The sequence below is a fragment of the Lichtheimia ornata genome, assembly GCF_029851405.1.
Source record: "Lichtheimia ornata isolate CBS 291.66 chromosome Unknown scaffold00012, whole genome shotgun sequence".
Taxonomy (NCBI): domain Eukaryota; kingdom Fungi; phylum Mucoromycota; class Mucoromycetes; order Mucorales; family Lichtheimiaceae; genus Lichtheimia; species Lichtheimia ornata.
The window spans coordinates 149,559-173,390 of record NW_026695332.1 but is presented as its reverse complement, the minus strand read 5'-3'; the positions used below and the strand labels follow the sequence as shown (position 1 = coordinate 173,390).

The following is a 23,832-nucleotide window of genomic DNA, read 5'->3' as shown; positions in this document are numbered from 1 at the left end:
GCGCGTTGTGCGTTACGGAATTTGGTGTGAATGCCATGTGTGGTGAGAGAAAGAGAAAGGATGTTTTGATATTGGCTTGATTTGTATAGCGCGTATCTTTGAGCCTCCTCCGGATTGAGTTTGGGGGGTGAGGAGAAAGGAAAGAAGGGGAAAGTGAAAGAGGCGGTGTGTGTGGGTGTGGCCGTTTATCGTCTTAACTGTTTCGGATTTTCGATACTGAAAGAGATCAAGGTAGTAGTAGTAGTAGCTCCTCTTTCCTCCCTTGCCCCTGGTGGCAATCTCGACAGCATAAACAACACCATATAACATAGGCGTATGTATGACGTTTAACAAGGGAATTAAAAGTCCTTGTTGATAAAGGTCGAGGTTTTTAGCCAAAGAGTTATATAAATGACAATGATTTGCTTCACATGTCAGTGATAAAAAAAGCTTGGGCTTGATGGTTTTTAGCCATGCTGCAAGGACAAAGGGGAATCCGTGTGATTCAAATCCCCCCAAACCCCTCCAACCTCTCCGGGGTAAGAGGGGAAGGGCAGAAGGCTGACTGCTTCAGAGGCAATATTTCCCATCCTGGAGGCGGAGATACCTTTGCATATAAATACTCGTTCCCATTTTACTGTTGCCCATTGTTCTTTTTCTTCTCTTTGTTTTTATTTCTACCATGTCAGTCCAACATCCAACGTGCTTTTTACAAGATGATCTTTATACCACAAGACAAATGGCAACAGCAACCAACTGCCGTAAAGTGTCACTGATACGCACAAACTTGTATCCAGATTCGGCATCCACTTTGGTCGAGGATGCCCATATTTCACACCCAAACGCCACCAGCACGACAGGAACTACCACAACCACCGCCAACAACTTTTTCCAGCCAGCCTTTTTCATGTTGTTGTTTTCTCGCCTTATCGATGCTGTTATCTTTACCTCAGCTATTGCTATTACGGCATACAACTATTGGACGGGTGACTTACCACAGCCGGCTGCAAACCATCAAGCATTGATTTCATCCGCACCAGCACCATCTCGTACATCATCTTCGAGCCGTAGCAAGCGTAATTCTTATGCTTCAGCTTCATCACCTCTCGTACAAGTGCGTAGAAGAATGACTGAAGAATGGGCTGCTGATACTCTCCAAGATAATGACCAACAAGATTCCCATCATCAACACCACAATCGAGCCTCAACTTATGCGCGTCCCACATTTGCCAGCATGAACAAAGTAAATACTTTTGATATCCCATTACGCTTAACACAATACTAAATGTGATCTTTTTTTCCAGTTTCATTCTTCACCAGCTATCGTCGGCGATCAACAACCCAATAAAAACCAGCAACATGTGCGCACAAAGCATCGATCCAAGTCATTCAATCAACCCAAACAATGTAAGATGTGAGAGCCACACATCCCTTGATCTCAACATACTGACGTATTGACTCTCTATCACATAGCTCAAGATGAAATGTTGGCCCGAATGCAAACACAATTAGAGAACCTGATCCAGGAGGGCCAGGCTGCCCTGAACAGCCCAGCCTTCGATATGAGCGACGATGATGATGATGAAGGTCGAAACAATAGACTCATTTCTTCGCCGTCTACATCAAAAAGATCTCGCCGCATCAATCAAAAGAAGCACCAAAAGAGATACTCGAGCGTTTTTCCATGATTACCCATCATTAGCATCACATCATCTATCATTCTTATCCTCCTAACCGCTCGTAGTCAGCACATGATTTGTATATTCTTGATTTTTTTCTTGCCACACACCTATATAGCTTTTCACTCTTATCATGTCATATACATTTCCCCTTTTTTTTGCTTCCTCCTCATGTCAGACACCCACATGCTATTACAAGTCAATGTACAGTTCTTTTTGAAATGGCGTATACAATATACAATTATACTTCAAATGTGTCCCGTTTCGTCGTCTTGTGGCTTCAATTACATTGCATGCGAACATGGTTTATGCATGATACCTGAACCGATTCGATAGACCCGTTATGCACGTGATGCACTATCATCGTTATTAAATGGCAAATGTGCATCGGTGCATGGTGCATTATTGGCATGTCACAATCATCGTTGGGCAATTGGCGCTGTTGATCCCCTGTCATGTTGCATCAGCCAAGGTTAGATTGTGCAACAGCGTTATACCATTGTTGAGCGAGCCGAATGAATCGTTGTGATGAGGGAATTTCAGCATGGTTCCTTAAGCGATCATTACTTTTCATAAAAGAGCATCGTATTATTACGATAAAGCAGCACATCATTTCACGAACCTTGATTGAAACGATCATTAAACGAGGGAGCAACATCAGCTAATATGTGTGGTATCCCTTTTTTTCTGCAGCACCCGCAAGTGCGAAAAATAGGCAACAAGGCGTATCGTACAAGGCCTGTAGGCTAGCTTTGTGTTTCAGAAATTCAAGGCAATGCCCAGATTAATCGTAAACAATGAAGCGAGCGTATGCGTGAGCCCAGTAACACTGCAGCCACAAAATACCACAACAACTTGAGCATCCCATGCTTAGTAGACAGCCATGTTACACACACCCACACGGGGATCATTCCTGTATGAGCGCACACGTCTATCCAATATACTGCAGCTAGTAGTGGTAGTGATACAGGCTATGCGTGTATACACATTACGTACATCGCGCCAAGGATAGGGATTGTCGTGCTTTATGATATCGGCAATCACATGTCATTGTTGGTAGAGGTTGCTGCACCGTTACGACTAATTGTTGTCGTCGTCGCAAGGAGACTTCATTTTGGTGCATGATTTTGAAACATGAAAATCTCGACGACGAGCCACAATTGTTGCTCAGCAACCATCAAGCGCATGTTGAATCATGGTTGTCGGGGACAAGGATCAGCCCACAATCTTGCAACATCTGCTGGTTTTCTCTTTGCTCTTAGTTTTCCTCTCCTCCCCCCAATTACAATCATCTCACGACAAGAAGAGATAATGCGTGTGCGTGTGTGCTTGTATGATACGCTGTACAACAACCAGGCCTGTCCTTTTACAGTTTGATGATATGCACTTTGCTGCAAATCACATGCTTCTTTTCTATCAGGATGCTTTGCCTCTCCTAATCCAGGCACACGAATCGCTCAAATTCTTTATCCTGTAAGGTGTGACTCATTTAAACAACCAATTGCCAATCGTCAAGTGGGCTCGTTGACGATGTTCTCAGAGGCACTTTTGTGCATTAGTGCATCACCGGCCGTGATATCGAATAAGAGATCATAATCCATATGCAGCATTGCAACCTTTGCATAATAATTGACATGTTCCCATATGCTTTAGCACCTTGTCGGCTTAAATGGTGAAATGATACCCCCATTAAGGATTGCATAACAAGTACCACTCATTCGTGGGTCTATCAAGTGCAAGATTATACCGCATGGTGGCTATGTGGAAGAGGATGCAATGTTGCCGCCTTACCTGCGTGGTGAGAAAAGAGCCAAGCGGATGTTATTTGGGCTTGTTTCACTATTACCATTCTTTATACACATAGGAAAATGTCTTATAGTTGCTCATTTTACAAATGGGGATGAGGGTCAACTGCTTGTTACAGCATGAAATATGGTGCTGTATCATCATTGCTATGTTGTGGTAGCCAAGACAACTTTCATGTGAAAGGGTGGCGCCCATTAGGGGTCATGGAGATAGTTTAATGTGCCATCTCAACCACTGTGTATGTATGTTTCAAGGAGCGTTTGTAATGGGTTGACACAGTATACAGATTTCAGGCTGCTTTTTGACTAGTACTTTTGGGTCCACAACCAAACGCCATTGCAGCATCGCTCTTACATAATACTTTGACAATCCAACAAAAAAGGCATCATGTGTGATCCAGCCCATCCTTTATATTGATACATCAATCAAAAGAAGGGTATGATATGGCTATGATGAATATGAGAGAGAGGGTTTGGATGTGATGCATGACGTGAATTGAAATCTGATTCGAAACCACACTTCTCTTTCCACAGCAACCGTTTCTTTCCATACACGCACACACACAAATTTCAACATGAGTGCACTATCAGCTCTTGCCAACTATACCGATGATGAAGAAGAGGAGGAGAACGAAGTGATAGAGTCAACCAACATTGCAACTTCAGAACAAAAAGGTTTCAATGCTTCACGCTTTACAGTGATCCGTCATTGGTGGCATAGACTAACAAGCATATATAGCACAGCCGCCGCAATCGCAGCCGCAAACGCAACCACAATCGCAGCCTTCTTCAACCAAGCAAACAGAATCAGCTCATGAGAAGAGAAGCTCGTCGCCAATAGCAACCAAAGTAAGATGTTTGCTTTTAAAAGAGATATATACAAGATGCGTGTAAAGCTGACTCAATGGTGTGTATATTATGTATGTATAGTCAACATCCTCAGCACGTGGTGATGAGACAGCCGAGACAAAGGATGAACCAGAGCATGTCCCTGAAGCGGTTCGACGACATTTGGCATCAGCTGATAAGACGCGACAACGACGACTTGTATTGATGGCTAAAGCTATTGACGGAGTGGACAATTGGGGTATCCCTTCCGAGCCTACTACTGAATGTGACCCTGATCTCTTGGTAAGTGTCCAATGGATGAAGGGGGATAGAAAAAAGGGAGATGAGATGTATGGTGTATATTGACACAAAAGCACGGACGTTATTATAGGAAACAATTACCCATTTCCAGACATTACACAAGTCAGGGCATCGACTGAATGAGCATTTACAAAGCAACAAGGCGTTTCGTAACCCGAGGATATATGCCAAGCTCGTTGAGTTTATTGATTTGGATGAGATTGGAAGCAACTTTGACAAGGAGACGTTTGATCCACATGGTTTCCCCAACGAAGCATACATTGATGGCCTCCTAGAAGCTCAACGTCAATACGCGGAAGAGAAAGCTGCAGCTCAACAGAACCGAACCAACATTTCTTTTGTCAGCTCAACAAGTACTGCTGGTGGTGGTGGTGGTGCTACTACTACTGCTGCTGCTACGACACCAAGCAATCCAGCACAGTCAGCTGCCTTGTCAGCTGCTATGGCCAATGCAGCTAAAGTGGCGAGTCGCATTACTCAACAAGGCCAAGCAACTACCAGCAAACGAGATCATCCACGGCAATCATCATCATCACCCTTGTCATCTCGCGAGCATAGTAGCAAGCGATCCCGTCGATAGAATAAAGAATGGTTGCACATTTGGAAAAAAAGAACAGTTCATATTGTGTGTTGCCAGCAGAAAACTCCTATCAGCCACCCATTACAATGGCGAGACATTTTGATCCATGTGGTGTCAGTTCTCTATTAACGTTGCGTAACACCAATTTTGTACAATGATCATGTTGTTACAAAAGTGTAAGCAATGACACGGACGGTCGCACACGCACACAATCACCGATATTCATCACCACCCATGTTGTGAGCGCATTGGATATGGATGCCGGCAAGCGTTATGTCAATGATGGATGATTGTGCAAAAGACAAAGGGAGAGCAACAAAGGAAGGAGCATTGAAGAAGCCCCTAAAATAACGAATTTGCGTGTATGCAGTAGCACGATTATAAACATCAACCCATGCTTCCCGCTTCCCCTTTTTTGTAAATGGGAGAAGAAATTGGGTGGAGATTCCCTTTTTTCCTCTTTTTTATTCTTCTCTTTCACTCTTTCTCCTCTCCTTCTTGTTCACCACCACCACCACCACCACCAACACTGGTAGATCATACGGCTCTTTCACACACACACACACACGCTACTACTACTACACATACCAACATATACATTCTTTTTCGTGACGACCCTGATGCGGTCTTGATATTTCACCCACTTCCATACTCAGCAGACCTATCATTCATTGACTCGCGTTTCTTTGGACTGATCTTCATTATCATTCATACAATCATCCACTCTCTCCTATCCTTTATACATGACAATCAGCACACTATTCACACAATCAAGTCCGAAATCACAAGCAGTAGCAGCATCATCAGTGTCCTTGTCGCCACCCGCATCACTTCCTAGCTCTCCCCGCAATACAACGACACCACCAGAGCCATCCACTTTAACCTCCCATTTTGTTCAGGCGCTGCATGATTATCTCCCCACAAATGCTCCTACCGATGAAGCCGTCTCCTGCCTCTTCTTTCGAAAGGGTGCCATCATTGAAGTATTCAACAGAGATCCTTCAGGCTGGTGGGATGGTGCCTCAAATGGTGTCCGGGGTTGGTTTCCTAGTAACTATATCGGGAGAATCGGTGAAGCTACACGCGATAGCGCTGATTTCGATGATGAAGAATCACAACAACAATGGGAATCTTGGCGTAAAGCAATCCAAGAGGTATTCTTTCTTACGCTATGTCAGCTTTGATTTATAATGCATTCCATATTATAGGCCGATGGTGCATATCATCACCAACATGACGACCATCATCAGAGTCGGGTGGAACTAGCACGTGCATTACTTGATGAAGATCGATCGAGAATCAGAGATGGCAACAACGACGATACGGCAGCAGCAGCAGCAACAGCCTATGAAGAATACAACAATGACAACAAATGGGAAATGTTGATGGATGATGTATCTCGACGTATGTCTGAGCTTGTAAATGCAGCAACAACAACAACTTTATCCAACAGCAATAGCATCCCTTCTTCAGGGGAAGACATTCAGGCTCACGTTTTCCAAGTTGTATCATCCATTCGTGCAGTGCTAACAGCTGCCAATGCCGTCAGCAATGATTCACCAGTACTCAAAACACATCCTGATCTTGCACGTCAACGTAAAATCATCCTGAGCACACTTAGCAAGCTTGTATTGAAAGGAAAGGAATGGCAACAACAACAGCAACAACCATCCATAGCATCAGCGGATGTATCCAGCCTTGTGAATCAGCTACTTGCCGAGTTGGAGATATTTGAAGATCACCTTAAGAATGTACCCGAGTTTTTCATTGAGTATTATGGGACATCGCTTGGCTCCGTGTCACCAAGATCTTCGCTGATATCGGCCGATTCATCTCATTCATTTCGACATATGCAAGCTTCATTGGCTGATCCTAATCAACGACGCCTATCCAGTGCATCCTTCATTGCTCGAGTAGTACCATTTTCAGATCCACGACACATTTTGCAGACATTATTGGAACATCAAGCAACTATCAGCGAGCTCATGTCATCCTTGTGGATCACTATTGAACAATTCTTGGCCCAAAGACAACGTGCATCTGAAATGTTGGAGACGACACGCAAGGCTGTGGAAGCAATACGAACGTTTCTGGCAGTGGTAGAACACGTGTGTTCCCATGTGGGTGACATGGATTACAAACATTGCTCTGTGATACCCGAGGATCCACATTTGGTAGCATTGGTCCTTGCCAAAGAATCCGTATATAGCTCCATCACCAATCTGGTTACATCCGTGCGTACGTTGGCTGGTCCACGTAGTAGTAATGGTCGACAACAACAACATCATCACCAACAACAACAACCCAGCAAAGCTGATATTGAGCAATTACGTGATAGCTGCGAAAACGTGGTGCGCACGACACATGAAAGTGCAGCTTGTGTACAAATTTGCTTGCAACAAAGTGGAGATACAGCAGCTGATATTAGCAGTGAATTACGTGAGCGATTTGAGCAGTCAATTGATACGCGGCGTAATCAAACACTCAGCATTCTTGGTTGTAAAGCTACCAGCCTTAACGTTTTACAGCAACAATGCGACGATAACGACGTTGAGTCTCTTGCCATTACTCGTCAATCCACAAATACAGTATCCACACGTACCAATAGCACAAGCACTTGGCAGCAACAGCGTCATTCGGGTGAATCTACAGCCACTTTGCTCACCACACCAGAAGTCATGAGCCCTGTCAATGAGCAACAACAACATCCATTAGCTACATTCAATGGACCACTTCCTCCACCACCTCCTCCACCAGCACCTTCAACGAATCATCCCATCAAACCGCCAGAATTAAAGCTATCCACATCCAAATCAACACCAACATCGGATCATCACCATCATCAAAAGAAGCGCTCTTTGCATTTGTTAACCAAGCATCACAACCATCACCATGATACCATGGCAACCACCAACTCCGATTCTCGACCACAGATGCGTAGAACATCGTCTTGGTTATCAGTCAATGGCACTGAACGTAGTTCACCATCCAAGGTAAAAGATCCATTGCTATTAGGAATGACCACATTTACTCACTACAACTTCACCAATAGAATGAACACGAGCCATGGTTTCTAAGACAACGCGTATTCTCGGAGGATGAAATGATGTTGAATAACGATGGCCAGGTGACAGGTGCCACCGTCGAGGCATTGGTTGAAAAGCTAACGCAGCATGAGAAGTCACCAGGTAGGAGGATCATCACTTGCTATGCTACAAACATATGCTTACTTTTGTCTTTCTTATTAGAGTTATTATTCCTTCGAGCTTTCTTTTACAACTTTCGCCTATTTACTACGCCCACCATCTTTTTGGAATTACTTATCAAGCGTTTTGATATCCAACCTCCTTCACCATCCTTGTCCCAAGATGAATGGAAGTTGTGGACAAACCATGTCTTAATACCTGTGCGATTACGTGTGTACAATGTCATCAAAACTTGGCTGGAGACATTCTTTTCTTACGATACCGATGCATGCATTGAGCAACCATTAATCGAATTTGTTACTGGCTCGCTGATGCAAGTAATGGCTGCACCAGGAAAGCGTATGATGGAGCTTGTAAGGAAATGCGTAAGTGATTCAACAACTATGCCTCTCTCTCCTTTTTCCTCTTCGATTAACAATGTATGTAGTTTACATCCAAAGGACAAATGGGTACTACGCGTAAACTATCATACACCAGCGACTCTATACGACCGCCCTTGCACAAGCAGCCATCCGGTTCTCATTTATCACTTGCCTCTGGAACATCACTTTTCTCGACATTGACACTCTTTGAAGATCACCATTCAACTGATTCATCATCATCCTCGGTAGCACCAACACCCACCATTGCTCGATCCTTACGCAACACGTTACGAAAAGCCATGAACCAGGGCATGTTATCAAGTGTGCATGTCAGCGAATTCGAACCCATTGAGCTGGCACGGCAATTGACGCTTATGGAAAGCTCGTTGTTTTGCCAAATACAGCCAAATGAGATGATCGGCCAAGAATTCAAAAAGAAGGTTGGCAACAGCACAGCTGTTCACGTCAAAGCGATGATCCACCGTAGCACCCAAATCACCAAATGGGTCTCTGACACCATCTTGAATGAGTCGGATGCCAAGAAGCGTGCACACATGATTAAGTTTTGGATCAAAGTGGGAGATGTAAGTTTGACCATCATGGAGAGTGACAAGGAAGGATATAGAATTAATCACAACGTTTCTATAGCAATGTCTTCAACTACGTAACTATAATACGTTGATGGCGATTCGTTCAGCTCTTGATTCAACCAGCATTGGACGACTGAAGCGTACTTGGGAATGTGTATCGACCAAATGCAAAGCCATGTACGAGCCAATTTACCGTGCAACCGATTCACAGCGCAACTTTGCAGAATATCGACGTCGGCTACGAGATGCTGTTGCCCCATGTTTGCCATTTTTGGGTGTTTATTTGACCGACATGACCTTTATTGACGATGGCAATGCCAACCATCGTATGTCACCCAACGGTCACCAGCTCATCAACTTTGACAAGTACATCAAGACTACACGCATCCTCAACGAGATCGACCAATTCCAAATTCCGTATAAACTTGCCGAGGTGGAAGAAATCCAACGATACTTGCTTCATTGTCTTGAAACGGTGGAAAAGAATGATCAAGTATTTTATACCCGGAGCCTACAATTGGAGCCACGAGAAGAAGACTTTGATATCAAGAGCTTCATCTCTAACCTTGCTTAATTGTCGTTCCACTCTTTTTTTTGTTGTTCTTGTAATTGTAAAATAAAAATTGATTGTGCTTTTTCGTTTGCTACATCTCATCTCGATTCAAGTGTGTACAACGTCTTTGTCCTCCCCCAAAGGTTCATGCACGCTGGTGGTTGTTACACACGCATGTCGGATCATTGCTGCATGGCTTTCATGTTTGTGTGTAGCATGCCAAAATAGAGTTCGGAGCGCCATGTAAAACGAAAGCACCATACAATGCTCATTTTTTCATTTTCCACCACTTTGCCTTTCTTGGACACCATGACCTTGTATACTATTGTCTCAGTGAAAGAATAAAAGGGCTATTCACCCATTGACAATGAAGCTAATGTGTTCATTGATGAGCATCATGAATGAGTCGGAGGCTTAAAAGAGAAAAACGCAAGCGCATACGGGATTCTTTACCAACCACCAGGTTTTATATACTGTACTGCCCTGAGTACAATAGGAAAATCTTGTGATACTCAATTCTAAAAGTGGACATGGTTCCCCGAGTATAGTAGTGGCGTGTAAAAAAGAGTTTCTTGCATTGCTTTTCGAGGATGGTTATCGACCTTTGTACGTTGCCAGTGGTAACATGTTGTCGTTTGGACGCAAAAACAAGGAACCTTGTCTTTCCGGCATCTTCCTGATCATCGCCACATTTTCTCAATCAGCTCGCAGGTTGGCTCTCAGCTTGGTTTTTCGGCGGCAAAGTGGGTATTCATATACACGACGACAACGTTATCATCCTACAGAGAATTCCTGCTGCTTCTGGAATGCCAACAAACATGCAGCCACCCAATAAACAAAAGCGCTTGTCGCATGTAAAGACCATCTTCCAATGTTTGGGATGGCAAAAGAACAGATGGTCTGGAAGGCGGATTTGACGATGATATAAGCACTTAGCAGCTTAGCAGTGGAAAAAGTATTTGCACGAATCCCTTTTGTTTTCGTTGTGTGGCACGAGCGCACAGCACCAATCGGAGAGCCGAGCTCGATTATCCAAGCACACCATCCACAAGCTATATAAAAGAACAGCAGCTCGCTCTCAACATCCATTGTTTTTCCTTGATAACCAATCCCAACGTTATCTTATCACTTAAACATTTACCCTTGCATTTCAACAAATAAGCACCATCATCTTGTATGTCCCTTGAAATCCGAATTTCCAATCCTACCATCGTATTAGATGATGATGTGGATACGCCAACCACGTTATCTGGTGTCGTTGAACTTGAGCTCAAAGAGCCAATGCGTCTTAAAGCAATCAAGCTAACACTTGTCGGACGCACAAAGTTGCAGTGGCGGGAGAGTAAGTAACATCCGAAACATATTAAGAAATTTTTGCCCACTAGCAGCATCCCGTTACCGATAGCTAATCCTGAAAACAATCATTGTAGATGTGGTCAAACGCACGATCTTAACACGTGGATGGAGTTTTCTGGAACACGATCACCATAAAAAAAGTACGATACTACCAGCTGGCAACCACAGCTGGCCATTTGAAACCACACTTCCCGACAATCTTCCCGAAACCATCCAGGGCAGTTCATATGGCGACATTGGTTATACGCTAAAAGCTGAAGGGGTCCGACCTTTTGTCGCTAAAAACTTGGTTGCGCGTAGCGGAATTCGTATAATACGACGACCCAATGTGCCGCAGCAACCTGTACGTGTGGCAGGCGAATACAATCATCTCACCTATGAAATGGTATCCCGCCAATCGATCCATAAACGCAATGACAGGTTGTTGATCGACGTCTATATGATGCACCAGCAAAACCCATCAATTCCTGTTTCCTCTATTCAATCCATTACAACCATTTTCAAAGAAAACATCAGCATTCTACCATCAACGCATGATACACGTACATTACGCTTCCTTCGAGAGAATGGTACAAGCTTCTCACAGCGAAATCATACGGTTATGGATATTCGGATTCCTCGTTTTACCCAATACGATTCATCCAACAACCTATTTTCCATTAAGCATGAAGTCGAATTCACATTTACTATGGCTGATCAGCAAGAGTGTCGTGTAACGCTTCCCATTATTATCGCACCTGATGAGCTCGTACCAGCCTTACATCGTGGTGGTAGTGAACATGATGATGGCGAGCAAGAAGAATGGTTACCAAGTTATGCAGATGCCTTGTTGCCGCCCATGTACATGGAACATGATTTATCACCCTTTTCATCACCGGCAAGTTCGGCTGCTACAACACCTGCTGATGAGCCGGACGATTGGTTGGCTGCTGATACAACCACTATTGACAGCCATTATTTAGCTACAGCATTAATGGATCCCACATGCCGTCGCGTTCGCTTACCTTCTTATGACACCGCAATGATGATGCCAACAACAACAGCAACGCCTGCTTTTTGAACCACCTTATGGAATCCATCCAGATACTTTTATGCTCCCCAACCCTATATCAACACATGTCTTATGCTTCATTTGTAGACCTTTAGATGCAATCTCATACATGCTTCCTCTTCATTCATCCTCACACACGTCATTATTCATCCATGTATATAGTTAGATTATCATTGTTTGTCATCCCCATTGTTGTCGTACGTAAATACACACATTTTCATGCACGGCAAACAAGTCATATGCCATTCTAGATTACACCAAAAGTATACCTTTTTTTTTGTCCATCGCTGTAGATCAAATTGAAATCATGCAATTTTCTCCTCCTGCTTCTTTTTCTACTCCTTACAATGCTGTTCAGTGACATTGAGTATAATTATGAGCGTATTTTGTTGGGAAGTGATGATGGTGCGATGGTGATGTGAAAGCCGAGGTTGGTGCCAATTCATCATGCAAAAAACCTTGGTTTCTATACTCCGGCGAATATAAATTCATCCATGTCGCTCAATTCACAGGCTACTCTTTTCTCCTCTTTACTTTGTACGGTTACAAAACAATAGCAGCGATTGATCACAACACCCCACTTACCTCCTGCATCTTATATCACCGATTACCCTTCATATAAATACCCACTATAAAGCTCCCGGCCGAGATGCGAACAACACCAACACCACGGTTACGGTTTTTCCTTCCCCTTCGTAATCGTCATCATCAAACACCCTCGTCGTACAACGAGCGACAGCCCCTTCTTGATCATCAACAAAAACAAAAAATGACAATATGGACAGCAGCTGCGGCATGTATATCGGGTCTTGGCGGCTTGCTATTTGGTATGTTGTGTGTGTGTGTCATTCCCTGTAACGAGATCATATCAACAAACACGCAACAGGTTTTGACTTGGGCGTTGTGGGCGGCTTGTTGATTGCGCCTTCATTCCAAACCCATTTTGGTATTGACCCCAATGACAAGATACGGGAAGCTGATATCAATGGCAACATTGTGGCCATCTTACAAATCGGATGCTTGTTTGGAAGTCTTGCCGCCACGTTGACAGCAGGTATACCTCTCGGCGCAGGTGTGCGTTTGGATGACGGCATGATGTGAAAGTTAACAATAATGGCATCTAATAGACAAAGCTGGACGTAAATGGAGCATCGTATTTTCAGCAGCCGTATTTTGTGTTGGCGGCATTCTTCAAGTGGTGGCTGTAAACCTTGGGATGTTGTATGCAGGAAGACTCATTGCTGGTCTTGGTAAGTAGCTCTGGTATACAATGCTGGTGTTGCTATGTTTCGTGTAACGTGGTACATTTTTAATAGGGGTGGGTGCATTAAGCATGCTTGTGCCGGTATGTTTACATCCTTTCTTTCTTTGTCATCCAACGTGCATTTACAAGGTTGATTAGGTCTATGTTGCAGAGATCGCACATCAATCTCAGCGAGGATTGCTTGGTGGATTATGGCAATTTTTCATTGCAGCTGGATTAGCGCTGTCGTATTGGACCAATTACATTGTACAGCGAGTCGTTACGGATGACCAAGATAATGCATTGTGGCAGGTGCCGCTCATTGTGCAAACGATCCCTGGTGGGATGTTGTTGGTGGGTATGTTGGTGCTCTTCGAAACGCCTAGGCAGCTCGTTGCACATGGGCATATGGATCAAGCCAAACAGGTGATTGCCAAGATTCGTGGTTGGCCAGTAGCCGATCCTCGTGTCAATACCGAGCTTGAATTCATCCATAATGGTATGCGAGAACAAGTCGTGGATGAAACAAGATCAACATGGCGTACATGGCGACTTGTATTTTCGCGTGACAATATGCGGCGTTTGCTTGTGGGAAGTGCTCTTCAAGCATTCCAACAGCTTACTGGTACCAATGTTATCAACTATTACAGCCCAATTATCTTTCGATCCATTGGTCTTTCTTCCAACACTGCAGAACTCTTGGCTACGGGAGGTACGTATATACATGATAAAGTTATGATAACGGGAGCTTAAACTATGCTGTGAAAAGTATACGGCTTGGTCAAAATGTCGGTTACCCTCATCGCATTCTCGTGGATGGTGGATCGTTATGGTCGACGCAAGCTGTTGATTGGTGGTGGCACAGCTCTGTGTACTTGCATGTTGTCAGTTGCCATTTGTGTAAGCACACTACCAATTCAAACAACATCCACCAACACTGATGTCAGCCCCGCGTCTTATGCCGTAAGTCATGTTTAATCATAGTTTTCATGGGCTAATGCTTCTAGTCTCTTGGTAATAATAGGGCATCGTGTTCATGTATTGTAAGGCATAGTCAACTTAATGATCAAGGTGTATGAAAACTAATGCTTGATGTAGTGTATGCAATCTGCTTTGCACTTTCGTGGGGTCCAATCCCGTGGATTTACTGCTCTGAGATCTATCCAATGGCGTAAGTACAAGAGAACATGGAAGGTTGTATTAAGCATCAGCTGATCCGATCTCATGAATACAAACAGGTTGCGAGCCAAGAGCACATCAATCACCACTGCCATCAATTGGGTATTCAATGCTGTGGTGGGAAAGTTTAGCCCATTACTCCTTGGTAAGCATACCCCAAGCTACATGCAACATTCCATTCATGCAAATACACCATTCTTGTAGCACAAAGCACCATAGGCACATACATCTTTTTTGGGTTATTTTGTCTGGTGAGCGCTGTATTCTCGTTCTTTTATGTCCCTGAAACAAAGGTGAGAGCAACACCATTCACTTATGCAATGAGCTAACACATGGATGTACTTTTGATAGGGCAAAACATTAGAAGAGATGCAAGTGATATTTGAGACGTCCGCACGATCATCCAACAATCCCCCAGCCGATATTGAAAATGAAGTGGATGCACAAAAGCATGCAAGATGAACAATGTATTTTTAGTTGTCGATATACATAAATCACTACTTTACTTCTTCTTGCTGTTGCCGTTATCAGCCTTGGAAGCCATGGAAGAGGCCTTGCCATCAGGGATGCTGATGAAGAAGGCCGGGGTGGAATCGGTAGCAGGAGCATCGAGGATATAGTAACCCTTACGCTCAAACTGAATAATATCACCCTTCTTGAGTTCCTTTACATTGGCATCTGCCACAGCGGGAGTCTTGAATTCGCTGCAAGGAGTGACGAGATCCTCGACATTGTCACCTTCCTCGACCTTCTTCTTGGTGATAAGGTAATCGTAATCGACGAGCAAAGCATCGGCCAATTCGTCGCCATACGAAAGCCAGGAGATCTTCTTCTTGGTCTTCTTGAAGTCACCTTCCAAGTGAAGCTCAAGATCGACACCAGTAGCAACACCATTGGCATCCTTGGTGACATTGCGGACGAAAGCATTACCCCAGTCCATAAGAGTGATCTAATCGTACCATATGCATTAATATCTTCACCATCCAATCCTCTTATTCTAATTCCTACCTCTTCACCAATTTCAAAGGTCTTGGCATCCTCTTGGTCAACGACAATCTTGTTGGAATAGGTGGTCTTCTTGGTACCAACATCAGGGTTCTTCTTGTGCTTGAGGACTTCCTTAACTTCAGGGGTAGCAGGAGCGCCTTGAACATTGCATTGGACCATGTTTTCCTTGACGACGGCAGTGTGACGAGGGGCAACAGGATCAATGACCTTCTTGTTGAGAGCCCACAACTTGTCCCATTCAAGCATGAGCACGTTTTGGGAAGCACCTTGCATCAAGATGTATTGCTTGAGAGCTTCAATGGTCATACCACGACGACGGATACCACGAACAGTGGGGAAACGAGGATCATCCCAACCAGAGACAATGCCTTCGTTAACAAACCAAGTAAGCTTACGCTTGGAAAGCAAAGTGTACACAAAGTTGATACGGCTGAAATCCCAAATGTTGACCTTGCGCAAACCAAGGGCCTCAAGCATCCAGTGGTATTGAACGTTACGATCACGGTACTCGTTGGTTCTCAAAGCGTGGGTAACACCTTCCAAAGAGTCGACCACAGGGCAAGCGAAATCATAGGTTGGGTATACCTTCCACTTGTCACCAGTGAAATGATGAGGAGTCAAGTTGCAACGATAGATCACAGGATCACGCATAGTACCGTTGGGGTCATTGGGGCTGATCTTTGCACGCATGCAGCAGGTTTGACCCTATAAAAGAGTGTATACATATGAGTTATGAATGCATGATGATCACCTTTTTTATATAACTTACAAATTCAGTGCCCTTGGTCATTTCCTCAAAGCGACGCAAGTTCTCCTCGACAGGTAAATCACGGCACTTGGATGGCTCACCCTTCATACGTTGGTCACGCATAGTGGCTTGATCAGTGTCATCAACGTAGGCCTTGCCTTCCTTGAGCATCTTCAAAGCAAGCTCATAGATTTGATCAAAGTAATCGGAAGTGTGGGTAACAATGGATGAATCAATGCCAATGAGAGCCAAATCTTCCTTGATGGACTCCTCGAATTCGGATTTTTCCTTGCTGGGATTGGTATCATCGAAACGGACAATCATTTTGCCCTTGTAGGTCTGAGCAAAGTATTGGTTCAACAAAGCGGCCTTAGCGTGTCCAATGTGAAGGTAACCACTGGGCTCAGGAGGGAAACGAGTGACAACCTTGCCCATCTCGGCTTCAGTAAGACCAATCTCGAACTTGCCCTGATCAGCAGCCTTCTGGGGCTATATGATACGTATACATATTAGTTATCCATATGATTGCTACCTTGATCCTTCACGTTATATATACCTTGGAAGCGTTTTGCAAATCCTTAACAGCCAATTGAGCAGCATCGAGGGAAGAGACGAATTCGAACCAACGACCAAGGTAAGTGCCAACAGATTCCTTCTTGGTCTTGAAGACACGAGCAAACACGGGAGAAGCTGCATTTGACAACATTAGAGTTATGCTGATTGATATGAATCGAGTGATTGCTTACCCTTCAAAGCACCCCAAACAACGAAGTCAGCAAGAGAGAGTTGGTAGCCGACAATGTAGGAACGAAGGGTGAGGTACTTGTTGAGTTCCTTGAAACCAGCATCCAATTGCTTGAAATCAGAGGTGCCAAGCTTGACAGCGGCAAAGTCAACCCATTGATCCACCTATTGCCGTTATCCAATACGTTAATAAGAATGTCTCTTCATATCATCCATATCCATTCGTACCAAAGTAGAGCTGATAGGATCAGAGGTGTTGTAAAGACCAGCTTCGGGAACAAGACGACCCAAGAGACGAGCGATAGAGCTGACGGTATCATAGTTCTCACTAATCCCAAATGCCCATTGTCAATCAGTCAAGTCGTATCAATAAAGCGTCTTTTCTTACCCATTGTACTTGATAAGAGCAGTGGCCTTAGCAGCACCTTCGGCTTGGAGGTTGGCAGCATCGCGGTATTCAACGGCAACGGTTTGAGGCTTGGCCATGTTGACCTGGGCAGCGACAGCCAAAGCACCTATTGGCAAAGCTTAGTATCTCTTTGATTCTAGTGATTGACGACTCATTTACCATAGCTGGCCTGAGACTTGGTGGCAACAATGAGGTTGATAGCCATTTTTGAAAGTGGAAAAGGAACAAAAGAAAACTTGTCGGCGCTTCGTGTGGTGTCAAATTTTGATCCTGGAAGCGGTTTCAGAGTCTATTACAAAGGGAAAGCAAATGTCATAAAGTGAGTGTGAGTGAGTCATCCCACCTTATTACAAACGTGATCCATTTAGATGCCTTATTCTCAATCAATTAGCTATGCATAGCCAATCTCGCAGTACATTTTGTAAAGTATCCATACACAATAAAAGCCATTATTCATGTCACGTGATCATTTAAGGGGGAACATCTGGTTGTCAATGCAAATGATTGATATACACAACAAAATATTTTATATGACAAAATTCATCTATTCTTCATCGTCGTTGATGCCAGCCAACTCCTTGCCCATCTTCTTGTCGAGGCGGCAAATAGGGTATTCCTTGATCATGTCAATCTTGACCTTGTGGCCAAGCAAATCACGAATATTGGAGATGCCATACTTGATCATAGTAGGACGCTCGAGACCCAAACCCCATGCAATGACACGAACATCTGGTGGCAAACCGAGAGGCAAAAGCATTTCTGGTCTGAACATACCCGAATTGCCAATTTCAACCCACTTCTTCAATCCCTTGTGATAAGAGAAGATCTCCATACTAGGTTCGGTATAAGGGTTGTATGTGGGCTTGAAGCGAATCTTTTCCATACCTAAGTCATTCACACCAAATCAGCCATATGCCTTCTTATTATCACCCATCCCATTCAACTTACCCATCTTTTTGAAAAAGACGTCCATGAAACCAATCAAATCACCGAGAGTAAGGTTCTTATCGGCAATGACACCTTCAATTTGGTGAAACTCGGCCAAATGGGTAGCATCCACAGTTTCATTTCGGAAGACACGATCAATGGAGAAGTACTTGGCAGGGCGGAATTCACCAAGCTCCTTTGTCTTTTCAGCAAGCTTGTAGAGCATGTTGGAGCTGACAGCAGTGGTGTGTGTACGAAGCAACATCTTGCCAGCATCCTCCTCCTTCCAGACATAGTTGTAACCAGTTGATCCAGTATCACCACCATTTTCATGAGTGACCTTGATTCTCTCCATCAAATCGCGAGGGAAACGATCAGTGGTAGCAGGATCTATACATGTAGATTAATATCATTGTTCATTCGTGTATACCATCAACCTACCCTTCAAGAAGAAAGTATCATGAGCATCACGTGCAGGATGTTGTTGTGGCTGGAAGAGAGCATCGAAGTTCCAGAAACTGGATTCAGCAAAGCAGTTGGTTGCCATTTCCTCGAAGCCCATTTCAAAGAAGATTTCACGGAACTCTTGACGAACTTTCATGAGAGGATGCAAATGACCACCAGCAGGAGGAACACCAACAGCATCAAAGTTGTACTTTTTGAAAGTAGCGGTCTTCCATTCACCACTATCAACAATATTAGATCACCCCATCCATATTCCATACTCGTTCCTCTTGTTTACCTTTGCAACATCTCATATGTAATATCAGTGGCTTCCTTCTTGACTTCAAGTGCAAATTCAGGGCCCTTGGTCACCTTGTATGAGGTAGTCTTTCTATCATGACACACCATTGGTTCATATATACCACTTGATATCGTATCTCCTAATGTCGACTTACTGCTTCTCAACAAGCTTACGTTTCTTGAGGTCATTGAGAGTCTTAGTATCTTGGAGCTGACCAGTGCTTTGGATTTGCTGCAGATCCTTTTGTGTTTGATCTTCAATCGTATCGACGCATCGAACCAAGTTATCGCCCTTCTTTGCAATCCACTTTTTCTTGAAGGCGTTGCCCTGGCCGATCTTGGCAGTAGCACCCAAGATGCTCTAATGATCGTTATCAGTATTTATCACATGACATGACTCAGTATTGCCCATACCTGAAGTTGCTTGATAGCAAGGCCCTCCTCACCGGCAGGAATAGCAGCAAAAACTCGAGCTTCGTGGCTTCCCTCCTTGGCGAGTTGTTCACCTTCGCCTGTCAAACGCCAGTACTCATAGGTAAGGGGAGTATAGTCGAGCATCTATATACAGTCATTATGAGTCACGAGTGAGCTAGTTGACATGCTGCCATGTTGGAATGACACCTACGTCCTTCGATTTCAAGCTGTTGAGAACGCCGAGGACGGCAAGCTGATCCAATGCATCGCCTTGAGTGGACTTGAGGTTCTTGGTGTCCTCAATGACATTGTCACGGTCCAGAGTGGTGAGTACCAGTGTCTGCAATTCCTCCATGTTGGCAAGGGAAAAGAAAAATCTTTGGCACTGAACCTATTTACTCTCACCTTTTTACACCACTCCGATCATCATCCATCCAACCCACCAAGCCCATCTTGGATTTACATAGAGATAAATAGTAATTGGATGAGGAAGATATAAAGATATCCTTTATTTCAATACAAGGGATCAATAAAGAACCTAAATCTTCGATACCAAACTTCTCGTTGCTGTTAGCTTTAGCATCATACAAATCACAAAACCAAGACCAAAGGAGACACCAGCAAAGATCTTATGAGCAATATAGGGCTGGGAATCGGTCAAACTATCTTGAATGGCTGCAGCAACATTCACACCAAATATACTGATGATGTTCGAAAGAAGCATAAGCGTAAGGCCCGTTGGAAACTTTTCAACTCCAAGTATTGAAGCTGTTAGGGGAGACACTAGAGAACAAAAAAGTGAAGCAACGTAAAAACAAATCGACCCAGCATTTACAAATGATCATATGCCACCCTTCTTAAAATGCTACTTACAAACAGTGTAATATGAGCTACCGACAAATCCAAACATGACAGCGAATGCCATGATGGTGCCATACGTACGAGCAAACATCCATAGCAACAAGCAGCTGATTGCGCTCACAAATAAACATAGCAAGTGCGTATTAAGACGTCCAATGCGATCACTCATGTACCTGTTGTTATGATCAGAACATGCTACCAAGGAAAGATAATAAAGACTCACCCAATGAATACACGACCCACAAAGCTTGACGTTGAAAGAACAGCCATAATCACCGTAGCATCATGGCTCGAGAAGCCTTGACCAGTAGTATAAGCTATGTAATGTAACACGTTGTCCAATATGAGTATGCATGTCATAAAGGACCATCTCATTCAGCATGTAATACTTGCTTGGTAAATAAAAGTAAGGTATGAAATATCCCGCAACTGAAATCATGCTTGCAAGCATCCACATGCAAAAGTTGACGTTCTTAATCACTGTCCAATCGAATGTGTCTGTAAAGCGACGTTTGGTTGCTGGGGGTTGTTGCTCGCCATCATCTGCTGATTTGACTTTGTTCTTGTGTGGATATTTCTCTTTCATCAAAACGCATGCAATGAGATTGAATCCCAGAACAATGAACCCCAAAGCTCGGTATGTCCTGCACCTTGGAATTAGTACATCGATACAGCAGCCCTTTCATCGTACATACCACGCTCCACCAACTTTTGAAGTCAACGACGTCATGATGAAAGGTAATGCTATGCCTCCAATGGCTGATCCACTCGTTACAATGCCCATTCCCAAACCACGACGACGATTCAGCCACTGGGGAGGAACCGATATCGCAGCCTAAGTAAACAAAAACCATTTAGGGATACGCACACAATGATCTTTGCTTGACATGCTACTTGCCACAAACAACAACGATGCACCTGCGCCAAATAGCAACCCTTGAGTAAGGTAGAGATGATAGATCTACACAACAGACATCAAGAATGAGAAAATGTGATAGGCATCTAGACTTTTGCTTGCACACCTCTGTAGTGAAACCAGCCAACTCTAAGCCAAGCACGCTCAAAATGGTACCAGCAATGAGCACAGGCCGTACTCCATATTGTGAAGTGAGGAATTGTGCAATAGGGCTGACAACATAGATTGCAATTTGCAAAAGACTACCAGCAAAGCTGAGCAATAAAGCTGCATTGTCCTCGTTTTGAAATACACGGGTTGTATAAAACTCTTGCATGATACCTAATCCATGATCATAGCAATCATCCCCATTAGACTACAGCTTGCAAAGTATTATCTCCATGTCAATTGATTTCCTCGTACCCCTAGAGACACACCCATGACGACGACCATTAGCCTATTTGAAATAAAGTCTCATGATATAGATGTTGCTTTACCAGCTTGTCTCAATACCCAAGGTAGTAAAGTAGCTGCAAAATGCACCAAACACAACCAGCCAAGCATATCCAGATTCGGGCAAATTGTCATATGCATCGTTTATCACCCATGGCTTTTCAGCTATTCGAGTATGTAAGATGAGGACCTGGTAAGTTATCAAGCAAGCGAGCATCCATGAGGCGTTGTATCCATTCACCAACCATGCGTGGTAACCTCCGAATCTATCACTGGCTCAATAGCTGTATGCATGCTATCAATAGTGGCATGATCATCAGGATCGGCAGATACGCTTGGTAGCTTTTCAATAGCTTCTAGTTGTGTTGTGTTGGTTGTTGTTGTTGTTGTGGCCATTTTTTTTGGCGAATGCCCCGGTTTTCAAATCAATGCAACCTTGCTCCGTTTTTATACCAAATCTACTGATTAGTCATCGCCCCTAGTTCCGGATCGAAACAAAGTCAACAACATCATGAAATCATTCATCTTCGGCAACAGACGCAGACACCAACATCAATATGGGGGAAAGAGTTTATCTTCAAGTCCTTTTATTTGATCCTCACAATGTGTATTACATAAGGGCTTCTTTGAGAATATAGAATCAACGTTGATCTAACATAAGAGAACACCATGCGACTTGTTGCTCCGAATGAAAGAAGTGGATCTTGTATATGGATAGTGTTGTATACCTTCCCGAGAATACCCGTTACCTGGCAAACACCTGGAAGCAGCACTGGACGATCTCATACAATCAATGGGTGAATATCCGTGGATCATCTCTGCATCTTTTGCATAAAGAAGAATGGCGCTAAAAAGATGAAACAGGGTTATAAGCAATACCCCTTGTTGTGTATCAAGGATTCATCGGCAGAAGATCAAACCTTATTCATTCGCAGGATTTTATTGGTGCAGAAGTCTCTGATTCACAAGCTGTTGCTCTTTGTTCGCTGGTTCGCATTCATTGTCCAACGGGGGCTTTTGTGTGATAGATAATGGATCCTTGATGGTGTCTTTGTTGCGTTTCTTTGTATGAGAACATACAATTAAGTAATGTGTAAAGATGTCACATGGGCTTTGTTGACGTGATTACGCACCATCATTCGAGTCCATAGGTTGGTGTATTCCTCGATGATTTGGTCAACAGCACGTGATCATCATGTTGTATCATTGTTTCCATAGCAACAAGTATTTCAGGCTGAGCAAGATGCATGTGGTGGGTGGTGCGTGGTGTAAAAGGGCATGATGGATGATGTCGCTGGTAAATTGCAGCGACGCTGGTTCTATTTCTCGTCTCCTTTTCATGCAAATATCCGTTTTGGAACTATGGCTCATTGTAGCCTTCATGGCCTCGTTGTTTTTAACTGGTCTCTGCTGGTGCTTTTGCTGCGGCACTTGTGGTGGGTTGAAGGTCTCATATAAACATAGGCAATCACTGACATTGGACTAGTGGGCCAAAATCTGTTACGGCATTCCGGGTTCGGTCGATACCTTCCAAGAAGCAATCGCAATGAGAGAAGAGATTGGAGATACCATGCACCGCCACAAGATGACATTCAGCTCGACGATGATACAGCTTTCAATGAACGAGTGCTTGCTTGACTTGCTTACGAACTCAAAGAGAGGATGATGGCTAGCGACCGTCACACCACTATACGTTGCGACGTTGCCATGGACCTGGCACAGGATACCCTTAGCAGTAAATGAACAACATCTCGAGATGCATTATGCATGACATTCGTGGGAATAAAACCCAACGGTGAGGTACCACCTTCCATTACTTTGCTTGATCAATGGGACATGCGTTGCTGACATCGATCCATATTCTCGGGTGTATACATCATACGTGCCATGTTTACAA

The 23,832-nt window shown here is 43.9% G+C and overlaps 8 protein-coding genes across 8 annotated transcripts; 5 read left to right on the top strand and 3 right to left on the bottom strand.

Moving 5' to 3' along the window:
- Positions 1 to 661: 661 nt before the first annotated feature.
- On the top strand, positions 662 to 1,667 carry O0I10_003600 (uncharacterized protein; the record flags this gene model as incomplete). The annotated part of the gene is made up of 3 exons (XM_058483669.1): positions 662 to 1,222; positions 1,284 to 1,386; positions 1,453 to 1,667. 3 exons carry the CDS (start codon positions 662 to 664, stop codon positions 1,665 to 1,667), a joined length of 879 nt encoding a protein of 292 aa, XP_058345467.1.
- Positions 1,668 to 4,038: 2,371 nt separating this feature from the next.
- O0I10_003599 (uncharacterized protein) lies at positions 4,039 to 5,192 on the top strand (the record flags this gene model as incomplete). The annotated part of the gene is made up of 4 exons (XM_058483668.1): positions 4,039 to 4,138; positions 4,203 to 4,312; positions 4,394 to 4,594; positions 4,683 to 5,192. The coding sequence occupies 4 exons, from the start codon at positions 4,039 to 4,041 to the stop codon at positions 5,190 to 5,192; spliced, it is 921 nt and encodes a 306-aa protein (XP_058345466.1).
- A 743-nt stretch (positions 5,193 to 5,935) lies between these two features.
- O0I10_003598 (uncharacterized protein) lies at positions 5,936 to 9,924 on the top strand (the record flags this gene model as incomplete). Its single annotated transcript, XM_058483667.1, has 6 exons — positions 5,936 to 6,346; positions 6,401 to 8,185; positions 8,245 to 8,380; positions 8,441 to 8,763; positions 8,826 to 9,344; positions 9,409 to 9,924. 6 exons carry the CDS (start codon positions 5,936 to 5,938, stop codon positions 9,922 to 9,924), a joined length of 3,690 nt encoding a protein of 1,229 aa, XP_058345465.1.
- Positions 9,925 to 11,079: 1,155 nt separating this feature from the next.
- On the top strand, positions 11,080 to 12,319 carry O0I10_003597 (uncharacterized protein; the record flags this gene model as incomplete). Its single annotated transcript, XM_058483666.1, has 2 exons — positions 11,080 to 11,245; positions 11,334 to 12,319. The coding sequence occupies 2 exons, from the start codon at positions 11,080 to 11,082 to the stop codon at positions 12,317 to 12,319; spliced, it is 1,152 nt and encodes a 383-aa protein (XP_058345464.1).
- A 640-nt stretch (positions 12,320 to 12,959) lies between these two features.
- Positions 12,960 to 15,194, top strand: O0I10_003596 (uncharacterized protein; the record flags this gene model as incomplete). The annotated part of the gene is made up of 11 exons (XM_058483665.1): positions 12,960 to 13,137; positions 13,197 to 13,364; positions 13,438 to 13,560; positions 13,627 to 13,655; positions 13,713 to 14,265; positions 14,323 to 14,516; positions 14,578 to 14,596; positions 14,652 to 14,724; positions 14,792 to 14,877; positions 14,937 to 15,025; positions 15,084 to 15,194. 11 exons carry the CDS (start codon positions 12,960 to 12,962, stop codon positions 15,192 to 15,194), a joined length of 1,623 nt encoding a protein of 540 aa, XP_058345463.1.
- A 40-nt stretch (positions 15,195 to 15,234) lies between these two features.
- On the bottom strand, positions 15,235 to 17,846 carry O0I10_003595 (glutamate-tRNA ligase; the record flags this gene model as incomplete). The annotated part of the gene is made up of 8 exons (XM_058483664.1): positions 15,235 to 15,681; positions 15,741 to 16,445; positions 16,510 to 16,977; positions 17,045 to 17,178; positions 17,235 to 17,397; positions 17,461 to 17,560; positions 17,621 to 17,747; positions 17,801 to 17,846. 8 exons carry the CDS (start codon positions 17,844 to 17,846, stop codon positions 15,235 to 15,237), a joined length of 2,190 nt encoding a protein of 729 aa, XP_058345462.1.
- A 339-nt stretch (positions 17,847 to 18,185) lies between these two features.
- Positions 18,186 to 20,081, bottom strand: O0I10_003594 (phenylalanine-tRNA ligase, alpha subunit; the record flags this gene model as incomplete). The annotated part of the gene is made up of 7 exons (XM_058483663.1): positions 18,186 to 18,526; positions 18,590 to 18,958; positions 19,010 to 19,254; positions 19,311 to 19,403; positions 19,468 to 19,673; positions 19,727 to 19,870; positions 19,938 to 20,081. 7 exons carry the CDS (start codon positions 20,079 to 20,081, stop codon positions 18,186 to 18,188), a joined length of 1,542 nt encoding a protein of 513 aa, XP_058345461.1.
- Positions 20,082 to 20,264: 183 nt separating this feature from the next.
- O0I10_003593 (uncharacterized protein) lies at positions 20,265 to 22,331 on the bottom strand (the record flags this gene model as incomplete). Its single annotated transcript, XM_058483662.1, has 9 exons — positions 20,265 to 20,509; positions 20,600 to 20,760; positions 20,811 to 20,904; positions 20,981 to 21,231; positions 21,283 to 21,422; positions 21,486 to 21,548; positions 21,610 to 21,757; positions 21,980 to 22,100; positions 22,181 to 22,331. The coding sequence occupies 9 exons, from the start codon at positions 22,329 to 22,331 to the stop codon at positions 20,265 to 20,267; spliced, it is 1,374 nt and encodes a 457-aa protein (XP_058345460.1).
- Positions 22,332 to 23,832: the final 1,501 nt, after the last annotated feature.